General features: G+C 44.0%; 1 protein-coding gene across 1 annotated transcript in view; it reads left to right on the top strand.

Annotated features, from left to right (window-relative positions):
* Positions 1-1343: 1343 nt before the first annotated feature.
* The window catches only part of sh2d3ca (SH2 domain containing 3Ca), a 59025-nt gene continuing 48750 nt past the window's right edge, over positions 1344-11618 (top strand). The window contains exons 1-3 of the mRNA XM_035535842.2: positions 1344-1458; positions 4697-5492; positions 8929-8968. Of these exons, the coding sequence (XP_035391735.2) occupies positions 1440-1458; positions 4697-5492; positions 8929-8968 (855 nt within the window). The 5' untranslated portion in view covers positions 1344-1439. The remainder of the gene's footprint in view (positions 1459-4696; positions 5493-8928; positions 8969-11618) is intronic.

Below are 11618 nucleotides of genomic sequence, written 5' to 3'. Positions count from 1 at the left end.
ATCACCACCTCTGACACCATCAGCCAGAGAGCCTCCTGTCCTCGGCTCATAAATCTCCCAGTCCGTGTGTTCTTCATGGCTTCAATCTACAGATTGCGTAGAGTGATGTCTACTGTGTAGCCCTGAAATCCTCCTCATTTAGAGCACAGCTTTTATTCCTTGATTCAGACATCAGGTATATCCACCCGTTGCCTGGCTAACTGAGCGATTAGACTCTGGCGCCCTCTAATGCTCATATGGAGCATTGCAAGTATTGTGATTCAGCCAGCCATCCTCTCCTTACAGTAAAATCGAGATTCATTCCTGGCAGCAATGAAGATAGCTTGTCTTCCACTAAATTGTTTCCAGATTAAACACAGCTAGTTTAAGACTGGATGCAACAATAGTTTTTGTATCTGTTCTTTAAGGCATTGAGACACACTGGAAAATTTCAAAACTGAACTTGGAAAGAAGAGGCAACAGCATTAACTGTTATTTAGTGGCTAATGTAATACACCAGCACATGCAAAACAACAACAATAACAACAACAACAAAACATTGTTCAGTTCCAAATAAAGCAATCAACTACCTCACACAGATGCATGTTCCTCTAAATTAAGAGGAAGAACTGGAATTAGATTTTCCAATATTGTCCATTATATATTAGGCTTAAGAAAAAAATGTATTAGAGACAACTCATTGCTACCAACATGAAACTAACAAAGACCTCCCTTAGATGCACTTCTGGAAAGTTAAAATCATCTAACATTTTTAGTTATGTAAAGCTTTATAGAAGAAACTTTACAATGGCTTTAACATGAAATGTGTTTCTCACATATGCACACACCTCTGCAACACACTTAAATAGCGTGACCTCTGGCAGGAAGTTACACCCCTCAGATGATCAGAAAAGAAGAAGTGAGGTGCAACACTTGGTTTGAGGTTTGCTGCTTTCTTGAGCTTTTCTTCCCCCAGGCAAATTAATATAAAGGAAGACTGCAACACCAGCAAAACAGAAAAGCACACACCTCCTGTGCTTCTTAACGCTATCATTATGAATGTGTTCATCTACATTGACTTTATTTCTCCTATATCGTAATTTGTATAATTGTATCATCAGGGAACACCTCCTGCCAAGTCAGCACTCTGAGATATTTGTGATGAACCAGTGTCCATAAAGTTTCAAAGTTTCAAAGATCCACAGACATTCTTCATTGGCATAACGTTCAACTCCGTGAGATCCATGAGTGTTTGGCATAATGTGGCACAACATCCTGCCCCTGACATCATCAGGACAGAGCATTCTGGCAACAACAGGACCAGCCTAACACAGGAAGCGCAGCACTGTTGAATGTCACACATCGCAGGTCTCACATGCTCGTGCACATACAGAGGGCTGGGGTTATCCTGCGCACTCCGGAAAGAAGAGAAGGCATCTTGCAAATAGCAGCTGAGCGACATGATCAAGTGCAAGCTGAGTGAGTATATTTGAGTGTGCGTGTATGTGTGTGTGTGTGTGTGTGTGTGTGAGAGAGAGTGTGTTACAGGAAGACTAAAAACCCTCATGGACAGATGTTATTGATAGGGGATAGTTGGAGGAACCAACTTCAACAGTCTATGCTACATTTCTAGGCTCCTGTTCTACGCTGCTGTTCTACGCTCCTGTTCTACGCTGCTGTTCTACGCTGCTGTTCTACGCTGCTGTTCTATGCTCCTGTTCTACGATGCTGTTCTATGCTCCTGTTCTACGCTGCTGTTCTACGCTCCTGTTCTACACTGCTGTTCTATGCTCCTGTTCTACACTGCTGTTCTATGCTAGTGTTATATGCTGCTGTTCTACGCTACTGTTCTACGCTCCTGTTCTACGCTGCTGTTCTACGCTGCTGTTCTATGCTCCTGTTCTACGCTGCTGTTCTACGCTCCTGTTCTACACTGCTGTTCTATGCTAGTGTTATATGCTGCTGTTCTACGCTACTGTTCTACACTGCTGTTCTATGCTAGTGTTATATGCTGCTGTTCTACGCTACTGTTCTACACTGCTGTTCTATGCTAGTGTTATATGCTGCTGTTCTATGCTAGTGTTATATGCTGCTGTTCTATGCTAGTGTTATATGCTGCTGTTTTATGCTAGTGTTATATGCTGCTGTTCTTTTGATGCTTTGCTGGGTTTGTAAAGGGTTTGTAAATCTGTGTGGATTTGGGTGTGAGTCCAGTCTAATTAGGGAGGTAGTAAAAGTCACACACTAGTCTGTCCAGAAAAAAACAACAACTCAGTACTGGAATTATAGAGTTTTAGACAATTCACGTATGACAATAAATGACATAAAAGAAATACGCTAAAAAAATGACTAGCTACCAGACTATGTAATGCTTCGAATGTAGGGCTCACATAGATGATATGTGTCCCCAATCTTGCAATGTACTGACCACAGACATGTGGTCCAGCCACTGGAGTTTCAGTTTGACAAAGTGACAAAATGGTGGAATTAGTTTTTACTGGGTCATGCTTAGGAAATTATGAGACAGCAACTTTGTACACATACTTGCTGCTGAATTAAGATACACACACACACACACACACACACACACACACACACACACACACACACACACACACACACACACACGTACAGAACTTGCAACAGTTCCCTTTACCAAAAGAGCCAGTCTGTTGCAGTTTACAGTATCCACAGGCCAAAAGTATTGGAGCTGTGATCAACATCACACACACACACACACACACACATACACAAAGGCACATACAAACACAGAGACACATACATTTTGTACAGTATTACATCTTTCAGAACACACCCATAAGACTGTCCAACAACTCCAGGCACACACACACATGATCAAGGAATGTCACACATCATCAAGGCACGACACACACACACACAATCAAGGCATGACACACACACACACACACACACAATAATGAAACACACACACAATCATGACCCACAGACACACAGTGTCCTGTGTGATATGTGATGAGGCCAGCTACACTGGAAACGAACAGGACACAACTAGAAAAGGAAAACATTTGAAAAATGAGAAAAATGTATGATCTGTTTGTTAATAAGTCACACCAACACGGTTATGTGATAATGGGGTTCCTGTTTTTCTTTTCTTCTTTTTTTTACATAATGAAAATTTAGTGGGTTGGGTTAGGATTAGGATTAAGGCTAGGGTTAGGGTTAGGGTTAGAGTTAGGGTTAGGATTAGGGTTACAGTTAGGGTTAGGGTTAGGGTTAGGTTTAGGGTTTGGGTTTGGGTTATGGTTAGGGTTAGGGTTAGGTTAAGGGTTAGGGTTAGTATTAGGGTTAGGGTTAGGTTATGGATTAGGATTAGGTTTAGGGTTAAATTAAAGGTTAGGGTTAGGTTTAGGATTAGGGCTAGGGTTAGGGTTAGAGTTAGAGTTAGGGTTAGGATTAGGGTTAGGGTTAGGATTAGAGTTAGGTTTAGGGTTAGGTTAAGGGTTAGGTTATGGGTTAGGGTTAGGATTAGAGTTAGGGTTAGGTTATGGGTTAGGATTAGGTTTAGGGTTAGGTTAAGGGTTAGGGTTAGGTTTAGGATTAGGGCTAGGGTTAGGGTTAGGATTAGAGTTAGGGTTAGGGTTAATTTTAGGCACAGGAAGCATAGAACCTCTGGATCTTATACCCATAATACAGAAGATCTGTGGAGGATTGTTGTCTAACTGATAGCATCATTTTTTCCTTTCCATTTTTTAAAATGTTTATCTTACTATTTTAATTTTAAACAATTGCAACCTTGGCTTGTCTTGAGAAAACCATAACTATATATAACTTATGTTCATTATTTGGTGCTGAATTTCCAAGAAAATAGGCTTCATGCTACTTAGACAAAACCATATATAAGTTTGTGCCTGCTCAGGTTTAGTGAGGGTCTGAATAGTGACAGATGAGAGACAAGTCTCTGCTCAAGGTTTTTTCTGCTAGGTTGGAAATGGTTATGATCTCTGGCAGTATTCCCTGAATTGCTACTCAGAGTGGAAAATTAGTTCTCCAATATTGCCCCTAGGCTGCAATAGAGAGGTAATAGTTTTGTGAAATCTTCTGTATGTATAGACTCTAGCAGTCTCACTCTGCCTTCATGAGCACTGTGGGAGCCCTGGGTAAACACAACACTGGGCCACTATTACACAGGCCCACACACTCTATTAACAGACCTTCACTCAGACAGCATACGTTCCAATTAATGCTGTATTCCATGAGGCTGCAGTATGGTGTAGCGGTTTAAATTCAAACAGCTGGCGGCCATAGACGTCCCCCACAGAGCAGTAAAAAGGCTTCTGCATTTACATGTCTAAAGCTGAAATGTTGCCCTATCATGTAGGTGAGGGGTGCACACCGTGGCATAGCCCTAGAGAACATTTTCAATGCTGTGCCTATAGTCTTGATTTTTACTGTGGGCAGATGCAACAGCATATGTGACTGAGGGCAAATGCCCAAATGCAACTACAGAAACTACAGAAACTACAGCAACCATAGCAACTACAGCTTTTGTCTAAAGTTTACATAATAGCAGTACTTCCTTAGGGAGAAATGTTTCCAATATAGTTCCAGCTGTGTAACATGGTACAGCTCGGCAAAGATTGAGATATGTAGAGCAGTGATCCCTGTCCTTATTACCCTCTAGACATTTCTGAGCTCACTGTATCATGATGTTGAGTTGATACTGTGCCTTGTCCAGGTTTGAAGTGGTTTGGGAGCCTCAGCAACCTCTCGTTTCGCCGCAAGTCAGATCCAGTAAAAGATGACGGACGGAAGGAGGATGCTGGGCTACCTGCAGACAGCGACACATCCAAAGATGACATGAACATGCGGCACCGGTGCCCGAGCTATGTCCGCTCCAGTGCCATGTACACCCACATGGGCACCATGCCTCGTCCCGAGAAGAAGAAGGAGAGGGGTCCTAAAGCTAAGCCCCAGGAGCAGAAGAGCGTTAAGACTAAGTCTAAGGGTAAGAACAGCCTGTTGGGTCGCAGCCAGAGTATGAAGCCCTCGGTGGACTACAGGTGTGAGTCCCCAATGCTGGGCGTGCTCTTGGAGAAGGACCTGCACGAGTCAAGTGCGGAGGGAGCCGGAGCCACAGATCTACGCACTCGTGCACTTCCTGATCCAAAGGGAGCCGGAGCCACAGAGCCACACGCTCGCGCACTTCCCGGTCCCGAGGAAGCCAGAACCACGGGGGCCGTGACCTCTGCAAAGCAACTCGTGGAACCATGGGAGGGGCATTGGGTCCCAGGGCTCGACACCGTGGACTCACAGAGGTGGACTCACAAAAATGGAGGCAGTGTAGGTTCAAGAGATCCAAACCCACCACCAGCATTGAACAAGAGCATGGATGTGCACAGGAAGTTTTCTGGGGACCTCGATATGGATGATCATTTCATTGCTTTGCCTGTGAAAACCAAAACCTCAAGAAAAGCAAAGGAACTAGAAGAAAAAATGGAGCTTGGACCTGAAGCGGTGGAGCACACAGGAAGGTAAGAATCATTTCTGTTCTCTGATTCAAGGAAAGAATCATTTCTTTTATTTCACTCAGGGTAAGAATCATTACTGTTTTCTGATTCCCTTTCTATAAGTGGGTCTTATTCACCCAGAGAACAGTTGATTCCTCAGAGCAGACTTGAAGTGAGCAGGTTTGGTTCCTTAAAACAATTAGCAAGTTCTGCCTATTGCCTTATTGAGGAAACTCTGATCAGGACCAGTTCCTGAAATCCCTCAAGCTCAATCAAGTGTAATCCATAATGGAAATACAGCAGTAAAAGCCTGAGAAGTGCTTGCTTTTTCAAATGTGAAGAACTAAAATACAGGGCCAAAGATAACAGGACACTCTTATTGTCCAATTACAGGCAGATCCATGCGGTTTACCAGGCTTTAAGCTGTTTCATTAACAACTACAGTTTTAAGACAAATGCCTGAGAATACCTGGACCCGAGCCCTGGGTGTTGTGTTCTATTGTTTCACAGTGATCTAAAAGACTGCTTATGTTTCCCTGAAAGGTATGCAGACAGCGTGCTTTAGGCTTGACACCTGTCCTGGGAAGACCTGTTCTTCTCAAGATCAGGAGCAGAGCCGATAATGCGCTGTTCACTGTGCACTTCAGAAACTGGGGAGTTGAATAGAACCTTTTCCTCATCAGTTGTTCAAACAGAACAATGCTGTCAGAGAGAAGCCATTTGTCACGTTACCATATTTCTCACAGACCTTTCTCACACTGGCCAGATGTGTCTTACAAAGCTTAGTAGAGCTAAACATTTGTTACATTCTTCACCACATTCCATGGAACATGTGAACGTGTAGTTTCGATGTAGTGTGGATGTAATCTCGATGTAGTCAAAAGCGTTGAAGATTGGCTTGTGATTTTGTGGATTCTTTTCAGTATGTGATGTGTTTCCGCTTGTCCTCGGTTATAATTTAGCAGTGACTGATTGTTTGTGAGAGTGCAGTTGTCTTGAGGCTCTTTTGTCTTTGTGATGTCAAGTCAAGTCAAGTCAAATGTGTTTCTATGGAGCTTTTTACAACAGTTGTTGTCCCAAAGCAGCTTTAAAAATGTCCGATTCCAAGCCCCCAGTGAGCAAGCCAAGAGGTGACAGTGGCAAGGAAAACCTCCCATGAACATGAGGATGAAACTTTGAGAGGAACCAGTTACTCAGCTGTGGTGGAGGTGTGGTAGGCTGCAAAGGAGGCATCAGGGTGGTGGTGGGAGGAGCCACAGCAGGGGGCATCAGGGTGGTGGTGGGAGGAGCCACAGCAGGGGGCATCAGGAGGTGGTGGGAGGAGCCGTGGCAGCTGAGACGGGTTGAGGCTCAGTAACCTCATGACATCAGGAGTAGGTGAACCTCAGCAGAAAGAGAGACTAGATTATTAGGCATGTCCAGATACGAGGCTGTGTAAACTAGGGAACTATAATGTGCAATGGATGGAGCTTTAGCTAACACAGCACAGCTAAAAGGAAAGAGTCAAAAGGATCCTCAGGCACAAGGGCACCCTGGAACATCAGCACTCCACTGCTCTCAGTCAACAAACTTGAGTAACATAAGAGAGGTGAAGTGACAGCATCATAACATCCCAGTTTACTATAACTCTCAATGCCCATGGACCCCCAGATCTGCACCTTGACCTATGATGGGAAGCAGTTAATAAAATGCCTGACTGTACAGATAGGTTTTCAGCCTAACCTTAAATATTGAGACTGTTTCTGATACCAGTGGGGTTCAGCTCACTGGGCCTCACTACCAGCTGTTTTAGGGGATTCCTTTCGGCATTCAGCTCCTGGCAGGCCAGCACTTTAGACCAGAGTGGGTCACTAACTTTGACACATTTCCAAATCTTTTGTGCTCTTGTTTGGACATTTAGTGTTAGAGGACACTGTCCTGATTCAGCCCTGCAGGAGTTGTTTGGTGTTGTCCTCTGTACCCTGAGGACACCTCTACAGAATTCCACATGTAGAGTCTCAGCTGGGGGTTTGTCCCAGACTGTGAATTTTTTTATGTCAGAGGTCCCCAAACCTCACTGCTGTAAAGTGCAAGTGGCTCAATCACTGTTTTAAAGAGTTTGTGCCAAATTCCAGTTGGCCTCTCAAATTGGAAGATTTCTTAAAGAAAGTTCTCCTAAGCCTAACCTTACTTGTACCCTTGGTTCCATTATAGCCAAGCCAAAGCCAAGGCGGGTGTTATGCCTAAATATGTGTATGTGTTTGTTAGGTCAATATTTGTGTTGTTTATTGTATATGTGATGGTAGTGTAGGTTGGTGTAGACTGATGTACACTGGTGATGGTAAATAGCGTAGACTGGTGTACACTGGTGATGGTAAATAGTGTAGACTGATGTACACTGGTGATGGTAAATAGTGTAGACTGATGTACACTGGTGATGGTAGTGTAGATGGGTGTAGACTGGTGTACACTGGTGATGGTAAATAGTGTAGACTGATGTACACTGGTGATGGTAAATAGTGTAGACTGATGTACACTGGTGATGGTAAATAGTGTAGAGTGATGTACACTGGTATTGGTAAATAGTGTAGACTGGTATACACTGGTGGTGGTAAATAGTGTAGAGTGATGTACACTGGTATTGGTAAATAGTGTAGACTGGTATACACTGGTGGTGGTAAATAGTGTAGACTGGTGTACAAAGGTGAAGGTAAATCATGCAGGACTGATGCAGCAGCCTTGTGTATGTTTTGTCTAATGTTCAGTGATTTCATAGAATCACACAATTTAATTTGCTTAGAACATTCATATTCATAATGGCACAGAAGGCCTTTCATAGTTCTTGTTGATACACATTGCCCTGTAGTTGACACAGATGCCCCTGAAGTTGACACAGATGCCCCAGTAGTTGTTTGGGTCAGATTTATCTCCCACTTTAAATATGGGGTTGAGTTCTTCACCCCACATTGTATGAAAACAGACTATATTTAAAGCAAAATTCAAAAGTTTTAGAATAGCTAGTTTGAATTTAAGATCAGTGTTGGACATTGAATGACATCCGAGCAGCTGACCTTTCTGGGTTTTAAACCTCTGAATGTTTCCCCTCTCTCTGTACCCCCACCTCTCGGTAGATATGATTTTTACTAATGTTCCCCTTTATGTCCAGTAGGGGGGGCCAGAAATATCAAGGAGTTTCTCAGAAAAAAAGACACTTTTAGACGTAACAACACGGAACGTTTTAGTAAGCACACTTTTACTGAATGATGCATATTCAGATATTCATCTGGGTATGCGATCTTAGCTTACTGTAAGTTTTCAAATCAAGCGTCAAATCAAGTACGTTATTAACACAACGATCCGACTGTTACACGAAACAATGACATTCTTACTGAACATGGTTTTGTAAGCTTATGTAGTTGAATAAAAGCATATGAGTCAGTAAAAGCATATGAGTCAGTAAAAAATCTTTGTCTCTCCACAGTCAAATGGGCACAACAGACAGTCAAGGAGAATACGTGGAGGTAAGCCACACCTATCAGTCTGTCTGTCTGTCTCTCTCTCTCTCTCTCTCTCTCTCTCTCTCTCTCTCTCTCTCAAGTCAAGATGGCTTTATTGGAATGACTGTACAAAATACAATGTTGCCAAAGCACTGAAAAGGTTTGCATTTTAACTTCACACAACAACAACAACAACAACAACAGCAATAATAATAATATAATAATAATAATAATAATAATAATAATAATAATAATAATAATAGCACTGCCACCATCACCATAGTAAAAAATAATAAAAACAACAGATAACAGTTTTAATGTAACTTTAGCAAGTCAATAAGACATTAAGAAGACATTTGCATTGCCAAAGTGTTGGTATCAAGCTTCAGAATATAAACGCATGCTGTAGTACAAATGAACATTTTGGAACATAAAGGTACGTTTATAAAATGTGAGTTTTATTGATGATATAATATTAACAGGTGTGTAAGGTAAAGAAAAACAACATTAATAAATGGATTAGGAATGTGTTTGTGTGTGTGTGTGCCTGTGATGTGTGACCACTGGTTGGTGTCACTGTACTGTGTACTATGCACTAAATGATTGTGGCAGGCTAAATGTACTGTGTGTGATGTACTGTGTGTGTGTGATAGGTTGCCTGACCACATGACCATATGATCAGGGGCCAACACAGTGTAGGTGAAAGGTTACAGCATTCATATCTTATGTTGGCGTTCATGTGTGTGTGTGTGTGTGTGTGTGTGTGTGTGTGTGTGTGTGTGTGTGTGTGTGTGTGTGTGTGTGTGTGTGTGTAGGGGTGGGTGGGTGGGGTGTGGATGATGTGTCAATGCTTTTGAGTTTACAACAAAGTAGCCAAACGTTTTTTAATTTAATTTACTATTTTAATTAAGCAAAACATACTGTTAGAACCCTGTAATCATCGTTCATATATATTCATAAATGTAACGAAATGTGAACTTTCTGCCTCATAATGATTAACTATGGTTTAATATCTTCGCTGTCTTTGAACTCGGCTCATTTGTTGTACTACTTAGATAATTGATTCTCCAGTGTTCAGAGCTGTAATACAGTTTGTTGCCACTAGATGGTGATGCAAGCCTTTTTTCCTTTGTCATCATAAAGTTTTAACTGCGTTTGAGTCACACGAGCTTCAGGTTTCAACAAGCACATCATTACTCAGCGTGGGTTACTGTGTTCGGTTCCTCATGCACTTCTTTAATCAACAGCTCTCCTTTAAACGGGCACTTTGGCATAAACTGCTAGCTATACTAAATAATAAACAAGATTTACTTTTATCCATTTTGGGAAAATAAACATTCCACCAGCATGCTTGTGCACCTCTTTCCCCTGTACACCTACTTTACACCCCCTCTACACCTCCTCTCTCCCCCTCTACACCTCCTCTCTCCCCACTCAACACCTCCTCTACACCCCCTCTACACCTCCTCTACACCCCCACTACACCTCCTCTCTCCCCACTCAACACCTCCTCTCTCCCCCCTCTACACCTCCTCTACGCCCCCTCTACACCTCCTCTCTCCCCACTCAACACCTCCTCTCTCCCCCTCTACACCTCCTCTCTCCCCCTCTACACCTCCTCTCTCCCCACTCAACACCTCCTCTACACCCCCTCTACACCTCCTCTACACCCCCACTACACCTCCTCTCTCCCCACTCAACACCTCCTCTCTCCCCCCTCTACACCTCCTCTACGCCCCCTCTACACCTCCTCTCTCCCCACTCAACACCTCCTCTCTCCCCCCTCTACACCTCCTCTATGCCCCCTCTACACCTCCTCTCTCCCCACTCAACACCTCCTCTCTCCCCCTCTACACCTCCTCTATGCCCCCTCTACACCTCCTCTCTCCCCACTCAACACCTCCTCTCTCCCCCCTCTACACCTCCTCTACACCCCCTCTACACCTCCTCTCTCCCCACTCAACACCTCCTCTCTCCCCCTCTACACCTCCTCTACACCCCCTCTACACCCCCTCTACACCTTTTCTCTCCCCACTCAACACCTCCTCTCTCCCTGCTCTACACCTACTCTACACCTCCTCTCTTCCCCTACACTTCCTCTCCCCCTACACACTCTTCACCCCTCTACACCTCCTCTCTCCCCCTCTACACCCTCTACACCTCCTGTCCTCATCCTGCACTGTTCTCCATGCGTCTGGCCGTGCTCGCCCTTCCTTGTAGAACCTTCGAGGTGCTGAAGCAGGGGATATGCTCCAGGGAGCAGGCGTGCGCTGGGAGCAGTCCAGCCGGAGCTTCCTGCGCCGGCCGGCACGCGGTGTGGTTCTGTTGTGGGTGGATCTGGAGATGGAGCAGAGTGGGGTCCTGGTGGACGAGGAGAGTGTGGAAGTTAGCCAACAGATGAAGAAGAGGAGAATGAAAAGAATGAGATGGAAATGAAACCAGCGGGAAAGCGAGGGAAGAGGAGCCGGATACAGGGCTGGGAGAGAGAGAGAGAGAGAGAGAGAGAGAGAGGGAAGGGTAGATGGGAGTGAGGGGTGGGTTTGGGGATACTTGTGATCCAGGACGTGTGTGCACGTGTGCAGCCAGGGGCAGGGAAGTGAATTCATTGTGGCATTAGAAGTGTTTGGCTTTTTGAGTGAAGAGCTTTTAGAGGAGTGTAATGGGTGGAGAACAG

The sequence above is a fragment of the Electrophorus electricus genome, chromosome 19, assembly GCF_041902795.1.
Source record: "Electrophorus electricus isolate QZ-2024a chromosome 19, ASM4190279v1, whole genome shotgun sequence".
NCBI lineage: Eukaryota > Metazoa > Chordata > Actinopteri > Gymnotiformes > Gymnotidae > Electrophorus > Electrophorus electricus.
Note: the sequence above shows the minus strand (reverse complement) of the source record. Positions and strands in the feature narration are given on the sequence as shown.